Here is a 24,390-nt window from a genome sequence, read left to right on the forward strand (position 1 = left end):
GGGCCTGCGTCACACCGCGCACACCGGGGCCCGGGGATGCAGTTAGCTGCTTATTTTGCTGCAGTGTGTCTTTGAAGTCCTCGTGTAACTTTCATGATCCGTGTCCAGGTGTCTTCTGGCTCTTGTCTCTGAATTCTGCTGCCTTCGTAGCCTTTCTGTGGCCAGAATCCTTCGCCCCGGCGTCCCACGCTGTCTTTTCTCCTGGACTGTGGGAGCGGAGGGGAAGCAGCGTGGTTCCAGCTTGTGCCCCGTTCAGTGTTAGAGGATGTTTCTAAAAATACACCACCTGCACATTCTGTTTTATATAAGTAGAGGCCATTTGAAATCAAAAAAGGACAAGCATTTTATAATAGATTTTATAAATTGACCTTTAGTGTACAGTCCTGCACTCTGTTTTCCTCGTCTCTTTAAAGACAGGAGAGCATACCTTGGGCTACTTTTTGGAAAATATCACCATAGCTAGACTCTCGTTCTTCACTTTTGTTTGATTTCTTTAATGGCGTCTTTTTAAAGCTGGGTGTTTCTGTGAGAAGTGAGTATTGTCCGGGCATCGGGAGGGTGTGTGTGTGTGAGCCCAGCCACGCCGCAGGGCCCCGTGGGCTGGCGGCATCCTCACCGCCCATCGCACCCGGTGCAGACAGACTGCCCTGTGTGTGAACTGGCACAGGGAAGGGGGAGCGCGGTGCCGGAGCGAGTCTCGTGGGTTCTTTCCCTCAGCTTAGTACAGACATGAAAAGCCAGGAAACATTTCGCAAAGAGGCAGAAACTTGTACTTGATTGGCAAGCGACAGAGAAAGCGTCTGATCAGAGAGGAGCCCAGGGGGAGTGCCCGAGCGGACACTGGCTCTGAGGAAGTGTCCCTAGTTTTTAAGGCATTACTGTTTTTTCATTGGATCATTCTGTGGGGGCGTCCATCAGACAGGAGTTTCACATAGGTGTGTTAATTGGCTTGGGGCTCAAGGAGATAGCAGCGGGGGGGGGGGGGGTGTCTCCTGGAGACTGTCTCCTTAGGGGCTCGGCCCCCTCTGCGAGCTCTGGGTGGAAGATGGCAATTAACTTGAAGGTGTGGTTTAAGGCTGCAAAGTCAGTCACACGTGCAGCACCAGGAGCTGTTGGGGGAGCGGCCTGGAGATGGGCGTTCCAGCCACAGCCGGCAGCCTGCTTGTGAGGGACGTTCTGCCTACGTGGGAGGGGCCACAGACCCAGCCCCTCTGGCCGGCCTCTCTGGGTCCCTCCGGTGAAGGCTTTGTCCTAATCCCGACTCGCCTACTTCCACAGATGACGGCGTCAGCCCAGAGAGGGCGGCGCAGGTGGTGGGCCCTCCGGAGCGCTGTCAGCACGCGGCCCACGTCATCAGCGAGCTGGTTCTCACGGCACAGGTGGGTCTGGCACTCGGCACTGCACGGGGGCTCCAGGGACTCACTCTTTTTGTCTTAAAGTAGAGTTTCTTTAAAGTTACAGATAGAGAGATCTTCCATTCACTGGTTCACTCACACCGTCGTCGGAGTTGGGCCAGGCTGAAGCCAGGAGCCCGGAACTCCATCCGGGCCTCCCACCGGGGTGGCATGGGCCCAAGGACTCGGGCCATCTTCCATTGCTTTCCCAGGCTCGTTAGCAAGGAGCCAGATCGGAAGTGGAGTGGTCAGGACTTGAACCGGCGCAGTGGAGCCAGCAAGGCTGCGGCAGCCACAGCGCTGGGCCCAAGCAGTCACTGTTAAACATGATTCTGCTGCTTTTGGGGCCTGACAAGCAGGTGTTCTTCACCGTCCTTTTGTCCTCTGTTGGCCTGAGTGTGAGGGGTGCTGACACACGCAGCGTCAGCTTCTCTGTTTCTCAGTTTACTTAAGGTCAGAAGCCACACCTGGCCATGGCTGTTTGTGACACCTAATGAGGTGCCCGATGCGCGCTGGCCCAGAACCTTGGTGCAGCGTGTGTTGGCCACCGGAAGGAGTAGCCTGGCCTGCACTCTAAGGCCCTAAAGAGAAAGGGGGCCTGCGCTGTGGCGGGTAAAGCCGCTGCCTGCAGCACCGGCATCCCATATGGGCGCCAGTTCCTCTCCCGGCTGCTCTACTTCCGATCCAGCCCTTTGCTACGGCCTGGGAAAGCAGTGGAGGATGCCCCAAGTCCTTGGGCCCCTGCACCCATGAGGGAGACCCGGAAGAAGCTCCTGGCCCCTGGCTTCAGATCGGTGCAGCTCTGGCCATTGCAGCCATCTGGGGAGTGAACCAGCAGATGGAAGACCTCTCTCTCTCTGCCTCTGCCTTTTTGTAAATCTTTCTTTCAAGTAAATAAATAAATCTTTAAAAAAAAAAAAAAAAAAGATTGGAGCACGAAGTTCTGAACTTTAAAAAAAAGAGAGAAAAGGTTGAGGGCCTCTACGTGGGGTTCCTGCCTGCCCACCCATCTCAGTGGGAATCTTGCACTGTTTGTGTAGATCAGATCCACACGGGGGATCCGCTCGTGCCCTCCTCAGTGTAGATCCACATCCACACGGGGGATCCGCTCGTGCCCTCCTCAGTGTAGATCCACATCCACACGGGGGATCCGCTCGTGCCCTCCTCAGTGTAGATCCACATCCACACGGGGGATCCGCTCGTGCCCTCCTCAGTGTAGATCCACATCCACACGGGGGATCCGCTCGTGCCCTCCTCAGTGTAGATCCACATCCACACGGGGGATCCGCTCGTGCCCTCCTCAGTGTAGATCCACATCCACACGGGGGATCCGCTCGTGCCCTCCTCAGTGTAGGTCCACATCCACGTGGTGGATCCGCTCGTGCCCTCCTCAGTGTAGATCCACATCCACGCGGGGGATCCGCTCGTGCCCTCCTCAGTGTAGATCCACATCCACACGGGGGATCCGCTCGTGCCCTCCTCAGTGTAGGTCCACATCCACACGGGGGATCCGCTCGTGCCCTCCTCAGTGTAGATCCACATCCACGCGGGGGATCCGCTCGTGCCCTCCTCAGTGTAGATCCACATCCACGCGGGGGATCCGCTCGTGCCCTCCTCAGTGTAGATCCACATCCACGCGGGGGATCCGCTCGTGCCCTCCTCAGTGTAGATCCACATCCACGCGGGGGATCCGCTCGTGCCCTCCTCAGTGTAGGTCCACATCCACACGGGGGATCCACTCATCCCTCCTCAGTGTAGATCCACATCCACGTGGTGGATCCGCTCGTGCCCTCCTCAGTATAGATCCACATCCACACGGGGGATCCGCTCGCGCTCTCCTCAGTGTAGATCCACATCCACGTGGTGGATCCGCTCGTGCCCTCCTCAGTGTAGATCCACATCCACGCGGGGGATCCGCTCGTGCCCTCCTCAGTGTAGATCCACATCCACACGGGGGATCCACTCATCCCTCCTCAGTGTAGATCCACATCCACACGGGGGATCCACTCATCCCTCCTCAGTGTAGATCCACATCCACGTGGTGGATCTGCTCGTGCCCTCCTCAGTGTAGATCCACATCCACGCGGGGGATCCGCTCGTGCCCTCCTCAGTGTAGATCCACATCCACGCGGGGGATCCGCTCGTGCCCTCCTCAGTGTAGATCCACATCCACGCGGGGGATCCGCTCGTGCCCTCCTCAGTGTAGGTCCACATCCACACGGGGGATCCGCTCATCCCTCCTCAGTGTAGATCCACATCCACGTGGTGGATCCGCTCGTGCCCTCCTCAGTATAGATCCACATCCACACGGGGGATCCGCTCGTGCCCTCCTCAGTGTAGATCCACATCCACGCGGGGGATCCGCTCGTGCCCTCCTCAGTGTAGATCCACATCCACACGGGGGATCCGCTCGTGCCCTCCTCAGTGTAGATCCACATCCACACAGGGGATCCGCTCGTGCCCTCCTCAGTGTAGGTCCACATCCACACGGGGGATCCGCTCATCCCTCCTCAGTGTAGATCCACATCCACGCGGGGGATCCGCTCGTGCCCTCCTCAGTGTAGATCCACATCCACATGGGGGATCCGCTCGTGCCCTCCTCAGTGTAGATCCACATCCACGCGGGGGATCCGCTCGTGCCCTCCTCAGTGTAGGTCCACATCCACACGGGGGATCCGCTCGTGCCCTCCTCAGTGTAGATCCACATCCACACGGGGGATCCGCTCGTGCCCTCCTCAGTGTAGATCCACATCCACGCGGGGGATCCACTCGTGCCCTCCTCAGTGTAGGTCCACATCCACACGGGGGATCCGCTCGTGCTCACAGGGTAGATCCACATCCACGTGGTGGATCCGCTCGTGCCCTCCTCAGTGTAGATCCACATCCACGCGGGGGATCCGCTCGTGCCCTCCTCAGTGTAGATCCACATCCACACGGGGGATCCGCTCGTGCCCTCCTCAGTGTAGGTCCACATCCACACGGGGGATCCGCTCGTGCCCTCCTCAGTGTAGATCCACATCCACGTGGTGGATCCGCTCGTGCCCTCCTCAGTATAGATCCACATCCACACGGGGGATCCGCTCGTGCCCTCCTCAGTGTAGATCCACATCCACGCGGGGGATCCGCTCGTGCCCTCCTCAGTGTAGATCCACATCCACGTGGGGGATCCGCTCGCGCTCTCCTCGGAGCACCTGTGATCGGCGTTAATCCTGGTGTGAGAGAGCGCTCCCGAGTCGGAAGCGTGGGCGAGTGCTTGGCTTCAGTGTGTGGCAGCCATGACGCCTGCGACGCAGCGCCGGGGGTAGTGCCGGTGGAGTCGTCCCCAGACCTCATTGCTTCCTTCCCAGGAGAGAGATGGCTTTGGCGGCCTGGCGGTAGCCAGGGGAAGAGGCCGCGGCCGAGCAGACTGGAGCATGGGAACCCCGGGCAGCATCCAGGAGATAACGTACACGGTGCCGGCAGATAAGTGTGGGCTCGTCATAGGCAAAGGTGAGCGCCTCTGCCAGCGCGCAGCACCTCCCGCTGTCGTAGCTGGGGACTGGGGGGGGGGTGACAGGTCACGCCCACCCCCGCGCAGCCCAGCACCAAGGGGCCTGTTGGCGCCTGGCTCTCCTCCGAGGCTGCGCTCACCCTGCCGCCAGGATGAAGAGGCCGTAAAGCAGGACCCGCTGGAGCAGCTCCAGCTGCTGGGCGTCCTGCGGGAGGCGAGCGGCCCGGCGGGTCGTGACAGACTCACTGGGGACAGCTCTGGTGTCCCCCTTGGTCTTGCTGGCCTTGGTCCTGCGCACGTGCCCGTGGTGGCGTCCGGGTTGAGGCCCTGGGCGGGAGCACTTTCTGTCCTGCAGTGGGAAGGGCGGCCCCGCCGGGAGCTGGGTTTGTGTTGGCCTGCATTGCCTGCTTGTAAGCACTTGGAGGAAACACAGCCCATCTTCTCTCCGCTACTTGAGGGGTGCTAGTATTACAGGGAACACGATTTGGGGGTGTCCACGAGAGACGCGAGGTGGTCGCAGCCTGTCCTCGGCGGGCCGGGGCAGTTTCCCTCCCCTTCTGCCTCTCCTGGCGCCGGGTCCTCATCAAGGTGACCGCTTGCCGCTGGCAGGAGCTAGGCGGGTTTTTTGCTTCTCTGGTGGGCATCCGTTGCAAGCTGCTCTGGGCCACGCCATGCCACGCCACGTGCCGCTGGCCCTCCCCTGGACTGCCCTGAGCCGGGATCCAGCCGACACCTCCCTTGGTCTTTGGAAGCCGTTGGTGTTGAAGGTTTTCGCTTGAGAGCGCGCCTTATGTTGAGGCTGCCGCAGCCTCACCAGCTCCACTGTGCCGCTTCCCAGGGGACCCCCGGTGCTCGCAGGCCAGCCCCTCCCAGCGTGTCCTCCGCCGTCACCCCGCGTGGAGCCTAGAGGCCAGCAGCCGCTGACCTGTCCCTAGACACTAATCGCGGCCTCAGAAGTGCGTGGGGATGACCTCCCCGTGGCTGCCGCACGCGCCCCAGGCTGCGAGGTATTCGCTTTTCTTGGTAGAGTCTGTGGATGAAGGAGAGAGAGGCAGCCGCACACGGTCAGGCCCCTCTCTCCCGACTCTGGCCTCGGACAGACACGCAGCCTCCCCGGGCCCCTGCTGGATTTCCATGATAAACACAGTAACATTGACAGATAGCGTGGCCAGCCCTGCTCTTGTCAGCCAGGCCTTTTAGCAGATTTGATTAATTGCTTTACGATTTCACGTCTAGCCGGGGGCCCCTGGTGGGTCGCCTCTGCCCCCCGTCAGGTGGAAGAATGGAGCAGGCTGCTGAATGGGTCTGTGGACAGCCACCATGTGCCAAGCTGGTGACCTCATTTTGAAGGAAGATGAACTTAAATTAACTCCTTCCGGCCCCATGTGGTTCTGTGGCGCCTCCTCGCCTTATTAGCATGCTCCCAAGGCCTCCAGGCAGAGGGCCTCGGGGCTGCCAGTCCCGTGCTGGAGGGGCGGGAGGCCGGCGCCCTCTGCTCCTGCCTGCAGACAGGTGGCATCTGAGGGCTGGGTGTGCTGTGGCAGTGGCTCATCCACACTTTGTTCTGTTGCCCAGGGGCGAAGCTGCTCGCTTGGCCTGGGACAGGAATGGTGAGGCTGTGACATCTTAGTGAAGGGCCAGAGAGGCGCTGGGCGTGTGCTGTCCCCAAGACACGCCTGTCTGGCAGGGTGGAGGAGGCAGCCTGCTCTTCTGATTGGCCTTTAAATTGAAAACCTCGGTGAACTAAAGCCAACACACCGCCCCAGCTGACCCTGAGCAGAGCCATGTTTAGATGCTGTGTGTGCCCGCCCCCGCCCCCGCCCCACTCACTGGCTGGTGCTGCCTTCTGGGCACGAGCACACCCAGGCTGGGCCCCTGTAGGAGGCCGGCGTCCTTTGAGGATGTCTTTTGGTGGGCCGTGTAGGTGCAGCTTTTCAGCCGTGGGGGTGTGGCAGGGTTGAGGGGGTGTTCCCGGCGTGCAGGGAGGGCCAGCCCCCCACAGGCCCTCGCCTGGCACGCCTGCTGCCCTGTCCCAGGTGTGACTGATTTTCATTTTTTGGTCTCGCAAGTGTCCGGTGCTCTTAAGTTTTCCTCCCTCTGCCCCTACCCAGCTGAGCAGAGCTGATCTGTAACGTGTGTGAATTTCACAAGAAGCAGCAGACCATTGTTACCCCAGGGAAGCTTTTGTGACACAAATTTCATTAAGAGACTGGAACTCCTGCAGGTTTTTCAAAGAGCACGGCCCACCCAGGCCTGTCTAGAGCCACCCCTCACCCCTCCCACAGAGAGGACTCTGGGCATTGTTGGGGCCGGGCCGGTGGCTGGCTGTCTGACCACGTAGAGGGGCAGAGCGCCCTGGCCTGTGCCCAGTGAAGGCCTCCGTTGTGCCAGGGAGGGGCCGTCCGGTTGCCGTTCTTGTGCTGAGAAAGCTCTCGGGCCCTGGCCCTGGGGAGCACACAGCCTGTGGCTGCCACGTGGTGTCCAAGCGCAGCCTGGCTCTGGGCGAGGCCAGCGGCACGCCACACAGCTGCTTTTGCAAGCGAGAGTGCCCTGCTCCTGGCGAGAGCCAGCTGTAGCCGGTGGCCGGTGCTGATGGCCCCAGAGGACCCACCCAAGCTTCGGTTGCCACTTACACCTCCTCTGTTCGGCCTCCAGGGGGTGAGAACATCAAAAGCATCAACCAGCAGTCGGGGGCACACGTGGAGCTTCAGCGAAACCCCCCTCCCAACACGGACCCCACCCTGCGGGTCTTCACCATCCGGGGCGTCCCCCAGCAGATCGAGGCGGCCAGACACCTCATCGACGAGAAAGTGGGCGTACGTACAGGGCCCTCCCCAGCCGCCTTGACCGTCGCCGCGCTTTCTCTTGCACGTCCGAGGTGCCTGTGCTCCCCAGAGCCCTGTACTTCTGTGCCTTCCTGTGCTCGTGTTGCATGAGGGCCGCACACACACCCCCGCCCCGCCACGCTGTGGCAGGGGGCAGGCAGGAGACCCAGGAAGGCCAGGCCCGGCTCCGGAGCGGCCAGAGCAGCTCTGGCAGGAGCTGTGGGCCCCGCCCGCGCCCCGCAGGCTTAGATGAGCAGGGCAGAGCCTCCCCACGCCCACCCGGCGCCCCCGCAGGCAGGGCTCACTGACTCTGGCTTTAGTTTCAGGCGCCTCAAAGCAGATAAAGAAAGGGAGTGTTGATGGAGCACAGATTGGCCACTGCTCACCTCAAGGGGGACGTAGAATGGCAGAAAGAGCCTTGGGCCAGCCTGAGTTGACGGAGAGTCAGCAGGTTGGTCCCTCGCCCAGGGTGGCGCGCCAGGGCCGCGGCGGGGGCGGAGCCGCCTCTGCAGACCCCTCCGCCGCGGGAAGGAAGGCTAGCGTGAGTGCGAGGCCTCTTCCCGCCTCGCCTTCATCTCCCCGGAAGCTGGAGTCGGCCTGGGGCGGGGCCGGGCAGAGGGCAGAGGTGCGTGCGTCCGGCAGGAAGTGAGGGCCCTCTCTGTGCCCGTGCAGGGTACCAGTCTCGGAGCACCAGGAGCCTTCGGACAGAGCCCGTTCGGCCAGCCGCCCACCGCGCCCCACCAGAAGTGAGTCCCTTGCACGTGTGTGGAGGAGCTCACTCCTCCGGAGAGTCTCCGCCTCCTCTCCAGCGGGCGGGACGCAGGGTCTCCCCTCGCCGGGGCCTGCAGCTCGCTGGCCTGGTCCCCCCGGGTGGAGGGGCGTCCTGCGGAGGCCTGGGCTCCCGGCCGACTCCGGTTTCTTTTCGTCTCTCAGCTCCTTCCCTCCCAGGAGCTCAGGGTGCTTTCCAAACATGGCTGCTAAAGTGAACGGAAACCCGCACAGCGCCCCCGTGAGGTAGGTGAGCCCTCTGCACCCGCAGGCAGGGGCGCTGTGTGTGGCGGGCCCGGAGGGAGGTGGGGGGGACTTGTCCCATGCTGGAGTGAGTGACTCTCTGTCGTCCACAGTGGTCCTCCGGCCTTCCTGACGCAGGGCTGGGGCAGCACCTACCAGGCGTGGCAGCAGCCCACACAGCAGGTCCCAAGTAAGTGACTCGGGAGGATGGGTGTGCACACCCTCCCGGGAGGCCTGGCCAGTAGGAAGTGTCCGCCGCAGAGATGTCGGGGTGCTGCGGCCTCTGCCTGGCTGGAGCTGTGTCCCGCCGCGCCCTGCTCTCCCAGCGTCTCCTCAAACAGGGGTCTCTGCTCCGAACTTCCCAGAAAGCGGAGTTGGCTCTGCCGAGCAGTACCGCCAGGAATGCTGGGCTCAAGCCCTCGCCCTGCTCCCTGTCCCCGTCCCCGTCGAGCTCTGGGGGTCCTGGGGGTCTCAGGCTGCGCTGTCAGTGAAGTGGACGCCACCGCCCGTGTCTCTGGGCTTCTCCCACCCTCCTGAGCCGTCTGCCTGAGCTTCAGGCACCTTCCCTCCTCTGCTGGCAGGGGTGGGCTTAGGGTGGGTGTCCAGGATTCTCGGTGGGACATCTTGCACGCGCCGCTGTGCGGCTGTGGCCCCTCCGGCTCCGCCTCACTCCTCGCTCCCCGAGGGTGGCGTGCTCACAGCGCAGGGTCAGTGCCAGAGCGCCAGGCGCTGTTGGGATCGGAGGGCATTGGCAGGGGTTGAGTCCAGAGCGGCCCGTCGGGACGCACCTGCGCCTTGTGAGCGTTGCTCTGTGTATTCCGGGGGCCTCCTGCCCGCTGCCCGTGTCAGAGTTGGTGCCGCCCCCGCCCCTTGCTCATCCTGGTCTTTCAGCCTACTCTGTGCCAGCCCCTCCTTCGGGGCTTCCCTCTCCACGCTTCCTCCCTGGCCCCCAGCGTGGGGGCTGACGACTCCCCCCACCCCGTCCTCAGAGCCAGCCTCTGCCAGGAGCTGTATTGAGAGCAGCCCGTCCTGCCTCCTGCTGCCGACGGCGGCTCTAAGGGAAGCAGACATCGGAGGGCGTTTGTGGGCCAGCCGTGGCCTTGGCACAAGGAAGGGTCCTGACCCTCATGGGCTGCCGCCCACCCCAGGTCTCGGCACTGGGCCGCCTGTCCCTGCCTGAGGAAGCCCGCAGCCGCTTGGGGGTGAGGTGCTGTCGGCCCCTGCTCTGGGGGCCTCACCTTCCCGCCGTGGCCCCCACCGTGGCTGCAGTGCACACAGTCGCCCTGCCTGTTCCCTGCCACCCTGCTGGTGCAGAGGCCCAGCCGTCGCCCTGGATCCGAGGGCCGGGAGCACCCTCTCCAGTCGCAGGCCCGTCCGAGGGGCCCGGGGCACCCAGCTGGCCTGCCGCTCGCCTCTCTCTCTGAGGGGGCTGGGCGCTCGGGCCAGCCTTGCCGCCTTCCCTGGGCTGCTGCAGGGTGCGGTCGCATGGGGCCCAGGCGGTGAGGAAGCCGGGGGCCTGACTGCTCTTGTATTCACACAGGCCAGCCGAGCCAGCCGCAGAGCAGCCAGCCCGACTACAGCAAGGCCTGGGAGGACTATTACAAAAAGCAGAGTGAGTGCCCGGCGCCAGCCTTGGCTCTCGGCTCTGCATCGCCTTCCTGTGTGACCAAACCCGCTTACCTCCGTCCCCTCCCCACTGCTGTGGTGGAGGCAGGCTTGGCCCCGAGGGGCGTGGGCCACGGTCCGGCTCCCAAGGGAAGCCGTGGCCCTCGGGAGCGCACCCGAGGCCGCGGTGACGCCGGTGGCTGGCTTCCGACCAGGCTGTCGGAGCTGGGCCAGCTTCAGGGGCGCGCAGGGCCTGTGTGTGCAGGGTGTGGGCATGCGGGCCTGAGGAGGGAGCCGCCCGCGGATTTAGGCCGAGCCTGGGAGCAGCGGGCCGGGCAGGCAGAAGCAGGGAAGGCGAGCGGAGGAGGAGTCTCCAGGGCGCAGAGGGCCCGGCCGCGCCGGCAGCTGCCCGTCGGGGGCCGCCGCTCCCGAGTAACGCGTTTCTCCTGTGTCACCAGGTCACGCAGCCAGCACCGCTCCGCAGGCCAGCTCCCCGCCAGACTACACGATGGCCTGGGCAGAGTACTACAGACAGCAGGTCGCCTTCTACGGGCAGACGCTAGGGCAAGCTCAGGCCCACAGCCAGGTCTGTAGCCCGTCCCCAGCATGCGGCCGCCTCTCTGGACAGGCTAGTGCTGCCCCGGGCAGCGGGGGGCAGCGGGCGGGCGAGGCCGTGCCTGCGGCTGGGCAGGGCAAGATGGAGTAGGGCGCCCTGTCCGGTGAGAGTCCATTGAAGTGGGGAGAGCCCAGTGTCCCCACAGGCGTGTTTCAGGTGACGGATGCCGGCCAGGTCCCCAGGGACAGCCGCTTCCCTCTGCCCCTTGGTGGAAACTTCCGTGGGTCGGGCTGGCAGTGACCGGGACGAGTGTGGCTCACGCCCCTCCCGGCCCCCTGCCCAGTGTCCCCGGCAGGAAGAAAGGCCCCAGGCCTGCCCTCCAAGGGGTTTGGCCCAGGCAGATGCCGTGCCCTGCGCCCCGGGGGCGGTGCTGGCCGGGGCCGGGGACGGGATGAGGGTGGGCCGGGCGCTGGCTCACGGCTGCTCCCCTTCCTCCCGCAGGAGCAGTAGAGGGGCGCCCTGCCTGGCTTCTCCCCGGAATCAGTGTGAAAGCCTGTTTGCCACAGAGGTTTTCAGATTTGCAAACCTTTTGATGAAGAACCTTTGTTTTCTTCTGTGAAACACTATATTTAGATTAACAGAATTTTTCTAAAAATCGAGAAAATTAGCTACTAAAAATTGCTGATAATTTCTGTGTCATCATTTTGTTTGCCGTCGAGCGCGTGAGCGCGGCTCCCGCAGGGCGGTGCCTGCGCCGGTGCCCTGGGCCTCCGCGGGACATTTCAGGATGGTGTTTTTTGTCTCGTTTCGGTTTCTTTCCCGTCTTTTTATTTACAGTTTTTTTCTGTTGCAACAGAAAGTGGCTTGGAAGTCTTAGGTGGTATGTAACAAATTCTTTTTTAAAAATTTTTAAGCAGTATTTAAATATTCTTAAATGTGTAAATTCATTAAATGTTTTACTTCTAATTTCTTGTATCTTGGCTGTCTGGTTTTATTGCATTTTTTAAAAACTGAACTATTATGTATTGTAATTAATTATGTGAATTCTGAATCGAGACAGATCATTGTAGCGCTGTCCATGGGCGGGGCGTCTTCTGGGTTTGCAGACTTCGCGGCGCCGTGAGGCGGTGGTGTCAGTGCGTCCCCGCTGCGTGCGTTGTTCCCGTGTCTCCGTGGCCGGTTGCAGTTGTGTATCTAAGACCTCCAAGCTTGTGTTAGAAACAAAACAGAAACCTTCCTCTATTCTCTCAGAAGTATAAATACTGTTATTTTTAATATTAAAAAGAAATTCAATATAACTTTTAACAGACACTGTGGAACCTTAAACCGTATAAAATGTAGTAACTATTTTTTAATTCCAAGGTGTTTCTTTGCTTCTTCCTTTTAAATATTTTCTTAATATTTGTCAGATTAACTAGATGAATAAATAAATCTAGTATTAACCACAGTATGAATTAAATAATTTTTGATTTAATAAAAGGGATATGATTTCCAGTGTTTACTGTAGTGTTCTTGTACAGATAACATGTATTTTTAAAGGAAAAAACGGAACTGAAGCTATTTTTTCTTGGATTTTTCATTGACCTGAGGGAACAACATTCCGTTTGAGACGTGCTGGGTTTTCTCCTTGTTTTCCTTATAATGCTTGAAATGTCTAACTATTAAAAATGGCAGTTGGGAAAATGTTATGCATGTTGTTTTAAAAGTGTTCTTTTTATTTGACTGACAATTCATTTTACACTCTATATAATAAAATTCCCACAAGCCGTCTGTGGGCCAAGTATTTCCCGTCTCTGCGTTTGCTCGTTTCCGCTGGCCCCTCGGAGCCCCTGCGGGGACTCCGCTCCGTGTCCCCACCGGCCTCTGGGTTTCTCTCGGTGGCCCTCGGTGGGTGGCCCGGCCCACGCTCTGCCCTGGAGCAGAGACGCCGGCACCAGGTGGAGCTGGAGGAGGGTTTGGAGGGAGCGCGGCCAGGCCGGCACCGTGCCCAGTGACAAGTCCGTGGCGTGTCCCTGACCCCTTCCCTGGCGCGTGCAGGTGCATCCTCTCAGCCTGGCCTGTGTGCCCCTGGCTGGGCGCCCCCGGCCCCGGCCCCAGCACTCACCTGTGGCTGCCACGGTGGTGTGGTGTGGTCCTGTGCCCACAACGGGGAACTGTGTCGCTAGGAGAGCTGGGCGGAGCCAGCCCGTGGTGGAAGCAGGGTGTCCTTGTCCACAGGCTTTAAGTTCGGGGAGTCCTGTGGTTTCGGGACACACACAACAGGGCCCAGGCCTGGAGAGGTGTGGAGGAGTAGAGGTCAGCCCCTACTTCTCTCTCCTCCCCCTCCAGCTCCCGAGCCTGGCCCGCCTTCTCCTTTGGCCTCACGCGTACATGCATGCGTGTGCGTGTGTGAGCTGAGAGACACAGCCCCGCCTGGGTCCCGACACTGCGGGGAGGCAAAACAGATCAGTGGCTCCTGGAGGCCCAAAAGGGGCGAGCAGGGCGGCCCAGCTGCGGCCGCCGCGGGCCTGTCGGGAGCCGGAAGACAGGCAGGAGATGTGGCATCTTTAACTACACCTCTAGAGAATCGAGTTTGACGTTGAGAAATTGAACAGTGAAAGCCATGGGTGGGGGCCGGGCCAGGCAGGCCGCGCTCGCTGATGGCGGTAATGGGAGCGGGGAGAGGGCATTACGGGGAGGACTTCCTTCTAATTCATCTTCCAAGCTCCGTGCCAAAACAGCATTTGGCATGGTTCACAGGGAGCGATTGTGTGATAATGAACCCTAAGGTGTCCCTTAATTGAAGACTGAGCTTTGCGGTTTGTGCCAAGAGTCATAAATGGCACACGGGCTTGCGGGAGGATGCATTTTCTTAAATGTATCGGTAAGTACAGATTAGCGCTGTCCCCAGTGAAATGCCCATACTATAAATTATGGAAATCTCGCTCGCTCGCTCTCTGATGCAGTCTTTTATTGGGGGGGTGGGGGGTGCTGGCCAGGAGGCGGGGGAAAGTTTGCAAGCGGCTGAAATCTGGCCTCTCATTACCATGGCGCCTGCGGAAGAGGTTTTCCTCAGCAGTCTGATGTCCTGCAAGGTTGAAGTGCTTGCAAGGAACCCGGCTCGGCGGTCGCGTTCCATTAAGAAAGCTGCGTGGTCATCACCGAGAGGGCTGGCTGTGTGCGGGGCGGGGCGGGGCTGGCCGCTCCGTGTCCAGCAAGGCCGCTCCCACCCTAAAGCTTGTCCCTGGCTTGCAGGCTTCTCTAACCAACCAGCCTCCGTCCATAACGCCAGCCTCGAGTCAGGCCGGAGGCCTGCCTGTCTCCCGTGTCCGTCCCGAGTGGGGACCCTGGGGGAGCCTGGTCCGAGGGGGCACCGGACACCACGGAGCCACAGCTTCGAGCCCGTGGGCCCAGCTGGGGTTTTTCAGATGGGCTAATGCAAATGGTCCTGATAGACTCTTGGAGATTAATGGCCAGAAAGTGGCTCGGCACTCGATTCCGCAGGGGCTGCCGGCCTGCCCGTGCGCTGCAGTGCAGAGGAAGTGGAGTGAGCACGCTGGCCTCCGTCTCAGGGCCTGCCTCGAGCAGCTGCCGCAGGTGGCCAGGCCCTACCCAGGCAGCTCTGCACCCTGGAGGGGGGACAGCCCTCTTCTCCCCCTCGGTCAGAGACTGGGCCCTGCCCTTTCGCACTCACGCAAGTGTGCAGGGCCGGTTCCGGGCCAAGTTCCGCGCTGCTCATTGGGGGTTCCGTGCGGCCGGGGGCCGCCGCCCACAGGGAGCTCGGTCTTCCGTGGCCACCCACACCGGGCCTGCAGGTGCTCCCGTTCCGTACTTGGCAGTTCTACTCACGGCAGCTTAGGGGTAACCCCAGAATTCAGACGGGGGTGGGGGGGCTTTCATGGTCATCTAGGGCTAGAAGCGGCCTGGCGCCCAATGCACACACTCCCGGCTGCAGCCAAGCAGGCGGCCCGCTCCGCCTGCCCAACTCGGCTTTCCTGCAGTAACCAAGGGTCCACGTGGCTACTCAGCGCCACGTTTTCTGCAGTTCGGGGCATGGCTGGTGAGAACTCAGGACCCTGGGCATGGGGCACTCCTGAGTCCAGGCCGAAATCACAGAGCCACTGGACGTCAGCTTAAAGTGAAAGAACCATAAATACAGGGGAAGGAAGCGGCAGCTGTGTAGCCTCACGGTTCAGCTCCTGAGCGCCTGGGTTCGATCCCCGGCCCTGGCTCCTGACTCCAGCTTCCTTGCAAATGCACACCCTGGGAGGCAGCGGTGACGGCTCCAGGGACTGGGTCCCTGCCACCCACGTGGGGGACTAGGGCGGAGTTCCTGGCTCCTGGCTCAGTCCCGTCTGTTGCGGGCACCTGGGGAGCAAACCAGCAGATGGAAGCGCTCTCTGAGTTTCTCTCCATTTTTCAAAGGACACTTAAAGAAGGTTTTTCTTTTTGTTGTTTTACCAGAAGCGCACACCAAACGTTCCACACGGCAGCCCTGGCTGGCAGGAGCCTGACCTCGGGTCTCGCTGCTCTGCTGGGTCCCTGCTGACACCGCGTGGAAGTCCAGTGCCACCGCGTGGTGTGGGGGGTGGGATGCTTAGGAGGGACCAGGTCAGCACGAGGGGTCATCCAGGTCAGCACGGAGGGTCATCCAGGTCAGCACGAGGGGGTCATCCAGGTCAGCACGAGGGGTCATCCAGGTCAGCACGAGGGGTCATCCTCCTCGGGAAGCTGCTTGTGATAAGGCACGACAGGCAGCTCCTCCCACTCCGTGTCTTCTTGACCCCTCGTGAGACCCGGAGTCAGTGCCCTGTCCTTGGACTTCCCAGCCCCCGGAACCGGGAGTCAAAATGAATTTCTAGTCTTTTTTTTTTTTTTTTTTTTTTTTGAAAGGCAGAGAGACAGACTGAGAGAGATCTCCCATCTGCTGGTTCATTCCCCCAACTACCCACAACAGCCAGGGCTGGGCCAGGCCAAGGCCAGGAGCCAGGAGCTCCACCCGGGTCTCCCACGAGGGTGGCAGGGACCCATGTCCTTGAGCCATCATCTGCTGTTTCCAGGGCGTGCATTAGCAGAGAGCTGGAATTGGAAGCAAAGCCGGGACTCGAACCCTGACACTTGGACATGGGCTGCGGGCATCCCGAGCAGTGACTTAAACCCCATGCACCATCTTCTATTTTTTTTTTTAATTTACTTGAAAGGTAGAGTTGAGAGAGGGAGGGAGAGAGAGAGAGGTAGAGAGAGGTCTTCCATCTGCTGGTTCACTCCCCAGATGGCTGCAATGGCTGGAGCTGAGCCAATCCAAAGCCCGGAGCCAGGAGTTTCCTCCGGGTCTTCTACACAGGTGCAGGGGCCCGAGCACTTGGGCCACCTTCTGCTGCTTTCCCAGGCGCATTAGCAAGGAGCAGCCGGGACTCAAACTGGCGCCCACCCGTATGAGAAGCTGGCGCTGCGGGCGGCAGTTTTGCCTGCTGTGCCCAGCACCAGCCCCGCCTTCTGTTCTCTAACTCAGGCAGTGCCAATGTTCTGCGACAGCAACAGAGAACAGGCTGGGCTTGCCTCAGGAGCAAAGCTTTAGCGTTCACGGAGTGTGTCTTCTCAGAGACTGTCCAAAGTCACCTCCACGAAGAGCCAGGGTCCCTGTCTCCTCCGTCCCTTTGAGGACAGGGTTGTTCTCGTCTGTGGCAGAGATAAGGAAATTTGCCGAGCAAGGCAGGTGCCCGGGACACCCAGCAGGTTCAACTCGGCAGGGGCAGCAGGAGACAAGGTGTGGCTGTGTGGACAATCAGGCCTGGGTCTGAGCCTCTGCCCCGCAGGAGCTCCCCCGTGAACGAAGGTGAGGTGTTCAACGCCCCAGGCCCCCCGTAGCTCCCGATCCCCGCCCCCACCCTCTGCCACAGGTTGGGGGATCATAACCCCGGCCGGTGCACAGCTGAAGGGCGCTCAGAGAGGCTGCTGGCAGCGGTGAGTGAGCCCGGACTGCTGTGTGGCTTCCGCTCCGCCGTGAGGCCAGGCTCTCCCCTGGAGTCACAGAAGCTAAGCCATCAGGAAGGAACAGCCCCAGCTGGCAGGGGAGGCAGCTCTGGGACCCCATATGCTGCTGTGTGCGATAGACGTGAGGCCAGGGGCTGGGCGGGTCAAGGTTATGCAATTTTGGCCACCCAGGACACTGAGGGGCGTCCTCCCTTGGGCACTTTATAAAGGAGTCTGTGGCCTTTGGGTCTCTCCCACCTTGCATCAGATTGTCTAACCTTGACTTCCCCGAGGAATAGGTGCCTTGGCCCTTGACCGGAGACCCAGAACCTCCAACTGTCCAGCTGTCACTCACTGCCAGCCATTCTGCCAAGTCCACTGTAAGCCCCAACTCCCATGGACCTTCTGTTCCTGGGGGGTGCAGTCAGGAGCTCTGGGCTGCAGCTCTTGGTTTAAGAGAAAGAGAACAATGAAGACCGGGTGGTGGCAGGAGGGAAGGATGACTTTGTTCTCAGCTCTGTCATCCTCCCACGGGGTCACCTGTCCACGTGCGGGTGTTCAACGGTTCTTCTCCAGTGCTGCCTCCTCTTGTGTCAAGGGCAGGGAACAAGACCGGGACAGCCAATTAGTGTGTGACTTGAGCAGGTCATATCTGTCAGTCTCACTCTCTCTTCCTTGAGACTATACTACACACACAAGTGCATTTCCAAGTCGTGTTAGGCTGGAGCCAACGGTTCCCAAGTTATTTGATTCAAATTTCAATAAAATACATTTAAACGGTTTTATTATAGTTTTTAAGACATACACTCAAGGACATTATATGAGGCATGTCCATGTCACCAATCCTTGTCCTTGTGCATGTGCCAACCCAATGTTGTGTCAATGACTGGACAGTCAGGGCAAGCCCTGCAGCTTTGTTATAACTCAAAGTTGGCTTGGCTCCGCCCAGTCCCTTGTGGTTCTATGTAAATTTTAGAATCAGATTGTTGTTCCTCCATCCCCCATCAGAAATACTTGATAACTTGCTGGAATTTGGGTTGGCATTGCATTAAGTCCACAGATCAACTTGGGAATACTGAGTCTCCAATCCATGAACATGGTATGTCCCTTCTTTGGTTTAGTTTTCTTTGCCTTTTCTCTGTTTTGTGTGTTTATCAGTATAGAGGGAGTACACATGTTTTCTTCCATTTGTTCCTGCACTTGACTGCATTTTTTTATTTCTTGCCAGTTACAGAACTATAATTTATTTTTATATGTTAACCTTGATTTCAATGACTTTGCTTAAATTCACTTATTAGCTCTTTTTTAAAAAAAAGATTTATTTATTTGAAAGTCAGAGTTACACAAAGAGAGAAGGAGAGGCAGAGAGAGAGAGGTCTTCTATCCGCTGGTTCACTCACCAATTGGCTGCAACGGCCAGAGCTGCGCCTATCCAAAGCCAGAGCCAGAAGCCAGGAGCTTCTTCCGGGTCTCCCATGTGGGTGCAGGGGCCCAAGGACTTGAGCCATCCTCCACTGCTTTCTGAGGTGCATTAGCAGGCAGCTGGATAGGAAGTGGAGCAGCCGGGACTCGAGCCAGTGACCCTATGGGATGCCCACACTGCAGGTGTGAGAATCCTGTTTTCTCACTTATTTACCCAGTACGCCACAGCACTGGCCCCATCTATCGCCGTCTCTGTTCCATGTCTTTGACTCTGAGCATTTCCCTGATTCTTTCTCGGACCCGTCTCCGCTTTTGTCACGCAGCTCTTCTTGTATGTGTCTGCTTTCTCCGCCAGAGCCCTTAGCCTGCACCGCCACTGCCCTGCATTCCAGCCCTGGTGTCACATCTGAGGCTGGTTCACATCACTGTGTTGCCTCTCCCAGGTCTGCTGCCCCTTGCCTTTCGGCATGGTTTGCAATTCTTTGTTGAAAACTAGATGTGCTGGGGCTGGAGCTGTGGCGTAGCGGGTTAAGCTGCTGCTTGCAACTCCAGCATCCCATACAGGCATTGGTTCGAGTCCCTGTGGCTCCACTTCTGATCCAGCTCCCTGCTAATGTGCCTGAGAAAGCAGTGGAGGATGGCAAAAGTGCCCACAGGGGAGACTCGGATCGAGTTCTATGCTCCAGCCTTCAGTGCAAGGCTGTGCCTTGTGCTCTCAGTGGCTGGAGGAGCCAGCACTGTCCGGTTCTCTCCCGAACCTGCTTTTGTCTCCATGGTGGCTTTGGACTTTTCTAAGCTGTCCTCCCTGGAGCTGTGATCCTGTGACTGCTACAACTCTGTTCCTACAGCTGAGGTATGGAGGGTGGGGAGCCGCTGGCATTTTTTAAAATCAGTTAATTAACACTTTTGAAAGGCAAAGAGACAGACAGAGCTCTCCCACCTGCTGGTTCACTCCCCCAGTGCTTATAGCAGTAGAAGCTGGGCCAGGCCAAAGCCAGGTACCAAGAACTCCAACTGTGTCTCCCACCTGGGTGGCACCTGCTGCCTCCCAGGGTCTGCATTAGCAGGAAGCTGGAATGGGAGCAGAGCCGAGACTCAAACCCTGACACTCAGATGTGGGATGCCTACACCAAACCCTCGCCCTGCCGTCTCCTGGGGAAGAGTCAGTCTCCCTGCAGGCCCAGGTGCCAGGGCTATGACCTGCACCAGTGACCCTGTGAGGCGGCCCTTTGTCCCCTGCCTCCTCCTCCCTTCTCTCCCCCTCCCCTGCTGGAGAGCCCTGGACTGTGGTCCCCAAGACTTTCTCCCTCTGGTGCCAGGTCACGGAAGGCCTCTGGAAGCTGCCCTTGAAGTGCCACCACCACCAGCCTGCGGCTCCACTCACATTCCCACATGCCCACAATAACTAGGGCTGGACAAGGCTGAAGCCAAGAGCCCAGAACTCCATCCAGGTCTCCCACGTGGGTACCAGGAGCCCAATTGCTTGAGTCATTCCTGCTGCCTCCCGGGGCCACCCTGGCAGGAAGTTGGAGCAGGAGCCACAGCTGAGAATCGAACCCAGGACCTCAGATGTGCGACACAGGTGTCTCAGCCGCTACACACCTGCTCCTGGGCAGCTTCCTCTTGTAAGGAGGAGAGCGATGATTTCCAAGGCCTTTTGTGACAGAGCTGACCTTGGAAGCGCTGGGTCTGTTTTCCAAGTTAGACGCCTTCTTCCGGTGGGAGAAGGTGTTTCGCCACTCAACACGTATTTGAGTTCCCGTGGACCTGCAGATGTGAATGTGCGGGGTCGCTCACGGCACCTTTTCCCAGGATGCTGTGGGGCACAGGGGGGCTGCGTCCCAGCTGGAGGACAAAGCCTTTCTCCTGGAAATCCGTGGCGGGTTCCAAGGCCCCAGCTGGCATCCCTCGGCGTGGCCTGGGCTCCGTGCACCTGCACAGCTTGCTCGGGGAATATCAGTGCCTCCCAGACAGAGCCAGCCAGGTCCTCCCTGGGCTCTCCCTGCTTGGACCGGACCGGCACGGTGCAAGCTCGCAGTTGGTGCCGGGAGTCCTCCTTTCACGAACGTCTCCTGGAACGGACAGCAGCCAGGCTGGGCCCCTGCTCAGTGCCCCCAGCTCCAGGTCTGGCCTGGCCTATTGTGGACATGCACTTTGCATTACTGGGGGTGGATCCCACGTCAGTGCCTGCTTCAAGTGTTCTCAGTGTTGAGAACATTGGCCTTGCTGGGGGTAGGGGAGGTAGGCGGTACAGTGCCATGAAGACACCCCCACACCAGGGATTTCATTCTCTGGGTGGAAGCAATGCTGTGCCTCAGTGGCTGCCTCTGTGAAATGGGCCTTAGCCCACCGAGTTGCTCCAGGCACTGGAGCAAGGAACTCTCAGAGGGCCAGGGCCCTTGCTGCCTTTTCCTGGGAGCAGGGACCAGCTTTGGAGGCGGGGCAGTGACGATGAGAGGGGACTGGCGGCATGGCTGGGACAGAGGCAGGAGGCAGGTGCAGAGGGCCGGGAGCAGGCGCCACGTCCGGTCCCTCCACTCTGGCTCCGGGGCCTTTGGGGCACTTGGCGCTGGGCTCAGCAGCTCCTCCCACGTCCCCGCGAGGCCCCGGGTTCTGCCGATCTCGCTGCCTGGCTTCCAGCGGTGCTAGCAGATACCACACTTTCTAGAACAGTGCAGTCCCCGGAGATGGGAGACAGAGCCAGAGGCCCCAGTCTGCAGAGCCTGCTCGCGCTGCCACTCACCGAGCACCACTCTGGACCAGGCCCTGGATACTAAGGACCCTAAGTAGCTCTATCCCGGGATAGGTCGGAAGGGGCTGTGGGGCTCCCCTCTGCTAGCTGTGTGCCAAGTCCCACCGCAGTCCGTGGGAGCTGCACGGGAACAGCCTCGTAGGGCCGGCAGGTCACGCGTGGATTCCTGACCCAGGTAACCCTGACTTGAGCATCGGTAGCCCCGAGGCTGCAGTGCAATGGCAAGGCTCAAGCAGCCCTTCTGGGACCCTGAGGACAGAGGGAATCTCACACCTGTCATCCCAGGGCTGCTGAGCCAAGGCCCGGTGTGTGAGAAAAGTAACTCCTTGTGATTGCAGGAGTCTTTGAGGTCAGGTTCACTGTGGTTTGGGGCCACGGTGTTCCGGCTGAGATACTTCGACACCCCCCACCAGGCTTGGCTTCCCCCTCTGGGAGTGGAGATCATCTTAGCCGCTGGCTCCGGGAGCTGGCGTGAGGACGGGTCCAGACGCCGCATGTGGAGAAACAGCAGCTGGGACTCAGCGCCGAGCCGACGGTGCTGCTTTCACTCCAGCCACTCTAACAGAGCAGGACCACGGACGCCCTGGCATCCTGTCCACGTCCACGGCACGTGGCTTGGCCCTCAGTGCCTCTTTGTGGGTGACATTTGTGACCCACCTCTGTGCCACCGTATTTGCACTTTCAGCATGAGTGTGCATGATTTTGTTTAATGGCATTGTGGATATTTTTGCACACATCAAATAGGATTTCCATACATAGTCTTTGATCCTCCTCCACAGCGGGGGGGGGGGGTGTCATCCCCAGTTTGCAGGTGAAGAAACTGACACTCAGAGAGGGGAAGGGGGGGCCTTGGCACCAGCTGGAGCCAGCCTTGCAGCTGCATTTAGCCTGGTGGGCCCACAGGACCCAGGACTTGCACACATGGGGGCCGAGTGGGCTGTGGCGGGGGCCGGTGGCAGGGACGACAGCCTCACTCTCTGGAGCTCTCTGCGACTGAACAGTAGCTCGGGCACCTGCCACGGCAGCTGTGTGAGCCAGGCACCATTCTCCACTTTACAGGTGACCTTGAGCTTCTTGGACAAGAGCCCTCATGGAGCCACAGGCTAGCCTAGGTGCCCCCAGCCCAAGAAGGCAAGGACAGGGCCTGCCCTGGTCACCATGGTGCCCCCAGGCACCTGAATGGGACCTAGCACCCAGCCAGGGCTCAATAAATATTTACTGTACGCGGGAGCCTCCAGGATCCCGGAGAGGCAGCAGACGGTCTGCATGGGAGCAGGTGCAGTCCAGGAGTCTCGGCTCAAGCAGCTGCCGCAGCTCTCTCTGCTCTGGGACACGGTGGGCAGGTGCAGGAGCTGGGGAGCAGGAAGCTGTGGCTGGAGCCATCTCCCAGGAAAGCTGGGGAGGGGGAGGAAGGGAGTAAGAGTGAGTGGGGGTGGGCCCCTTCTGCCCGTCCAGGGACCCTGAGATGTGGCAGGCAGCTGGTGAGGGTGAGGGATGGAGGCCAGAGGGGCTAGGGAAGGCCGGGCAGGGGGCAGCAGCACCCCCACCCAGCCTCCGGCTGTCTTCATCCCGCCTCCTGCTTTCGCTTGCCACCCCCCACCCCGCCCCCCGCCCTGTCTTCCTCCTCACTGCCCTCTCCCAGACCTGGGCGCTGGTGCCCCATCGCCCCGCTCCATCCATCTCTTTGGCATCCCATCCCCAGGTCTGGGCTCTGACTTTGCATCCCTCCCCGCCAGCCTCTCTCTGCCTCAGTTTCCCTCATCTCCATCCCCCCTGCATCCGGAAGACTGGCCTCTCCTGAGGTCGGAGGCTCTCCCACGCTGCTGCTGCCCTCGGTCCCGCCACCTTGATGCCCCGAGGCCGCCAGCTCGGGGGAGGCAGCCTGAGCGATGGGTGGGGGCGTCTGGGAGGCGCGGGGGAGGGGAGGGGAGGGCCCATCCACCCCGGCCTGGGCAGCCTTGTCCCTCGCCGGCCTCAGAGGCTAGATTGGGCAGGGGGTGTCCGAAAGGGGTGTCTGACGCCCTGCTTCACCACGCCGGGGCCGCTTCTCCGCCCACCAGCCTAGTACAGGTGCGCCCGGAGTCCCGTCGGTGGACCCTGCCCGTGCGGTGAGCGCCCGCCACTCTGCTTCCGCCGCACGCGTCGCGGGGGCGCCCTGGAGCTCTGAACCTTCCTTCGTGAACGGGTTTGGAACTCGGGGTGGGGGGCGGTACAGGACCACCACCCCCGCCCCGAGAGGAAGGAGCCGCCTGGGCTCGGGCGCGTTGCGGGGGACGAGAAAGATGGAGACTGAGAGAGCGAGCCAGCGAGCGGTCGAGGGGCCGGGAGGAGGAAATAGGGAGGGTGGGAGGCAACCGGAGAGGGGGCCAAGCGCGGTGAGGAGCGCGCCGGGGACCGGAGCGAGCGCAGCGGCCGTGGGGCGGGGACAGCGCGGGACGCGGCTGTGCGGGGCGGCGCGGCGCGGGGCCCCGCTCCTGCCACGGCCCGGGCGCAGGGGTGGGGGCTCGCCGGGGCCATCGTCTCCTTTTCTTCCCGGGCCCATGCCGGCCGATCGATACCTGCGCGGGACCTGCCCCCGACGCTAATATCTTTTTAATGAGTTCGCGGGGCTTAAAGCCGGCGCGGCCTGCCCTCCAGGGCGGATTCTCCCGGGCAGATGTTCCGGGAGGAGGCGGCGCGCGGGGGCCCCGGGAGGGAGACGAATCCACCGCCGGGGGCAGGGGACTGGGACTAAAGTTCACAAGAAAGGCAGGCTTTCACTCGGCGCCCAAAAAATGTATTTCTTGGCGGACAATGGGCTTCTTTCTGTGCCTCCGAGGGCCAGCGAGGCGGGAGGGTGGGGACCCGTGCGCCCCGGCCCCGCCTGAGCGGCTCCCGGACGCCTGCGCGGGGGCTGGGGCCGCCGGGCTTCCCACCCAAAAGCCGGCTGCAGTGCACCGTCGGGGTCCGGGGCCGAGCCGCGCCGCGTCTCCGGGTACGAAAGGGATCTGCGGGCCGGGCCGTGGGGCCTGGGGCGCCCTGGGCTACTCCTCGCGCCCCAGGTCTTGCGGGTGCGGCCGCCGGGCCCGACGCGGGGGAAAGCAGGACAGTTCTCTGGGCTCGGACCGCAGCCCCCGGCCCCTCGGCGCTCCGCCCCGCACCCGCACAAAATCGGAACCGGAGCCTGAGCCCCACCCGGCCCGCCCTGCCTTCGCCCTGGCCCTCCACGACGCCGCAGCTCCTGCGCCCGTGGATCCGAGCATCCGACGGCGCCGCCGTCTCCCGCTCTCCACGCCCGTGGGCTCGGCGCAAGGAGGGACCCGGGGCGGCGAGGGTGACCTCCGAGGAGCCGCGGCCGATTGATTCGTTCCGCCCGGAGCCGGGCCGCGCGAAAGGGGCCCGGG

The 24,390-nt window shown here is 61.0% G+C and overlaps 1 protein-coding gene across 10 annotated transcripts in view; it reads left to right on the forward strand.

Annotated features, from left to right (window-relative positions):
* FUBP3 (far upstream element binding protein 3) overlaps positions 1–12,664 on the forward strand; it is a 49,907-nt gene extending 37,243 nt beyond the window's left edge. For 7 of the 10 annotated variants that reach the window (XM_051840795.2, XM_089321411.1, XM_051840796.2 and 4 more), the window contains 9 exons: positions 1,279–1,379; positions 4,742–4,883; positions 7,540–7,700; positions 8,382–8,455; positions 8,643–8,723; positions 8,834–8,910; positions 10,261–10,332; positions 10,784–10,911; positions 11,383–12,664. In XM_051840795.2, coding sequence (XP_051696755.1) covers positions 1,279–1,379; positions 4,742–4,883; positions 7,540–7,700; positions 8,382–8,455; positions 8,643–8,723; positions 8,834–8,910; positions 10,261–10,332; positions 10,784–10,911; positions 11,383–11,391 — 845 coding nt within the window. In that variant the 3' untranslated portion in view covers positions 11,392–12,664. Of the gene's footprint in view, positions 1–1,278; positions 1,380–4,741; positions 4,884–7,539; positions 7,701–8,029; positions 8,161–8,381; positions 8,456–8,642; positions 8,724–8,833; positions 8,911–10,260; positions 10,333–10,783; positions 10,912–11,382 lie in introns of all 10 variants that reach the window. The other 3 variants (XM_051840797.2, XM_070058105.1, XR_016225987.1) reach the window with 2 other exon arrangements.
* Positions 12,665–24,390: the final 11,726 nt, after the last annotated feature.

The sequence above is a fragment of the Oryctolagus cuniculus genome, chromosome 1, assembly GCF_051225735.1.
Source record: "Oryctolagus cuniculus isolate XC-2025 breed Fujian yellow rabbit chromosome 1, ASM5122573v1, whole genome shotgun sequence".
Taxonomy (NCBI): Eukaryota; Metazoa; Chordata; class Mammalia; order Lagomorpha; family Leporidae; genus Oryctolagus; species Oryctolagus cuniculus.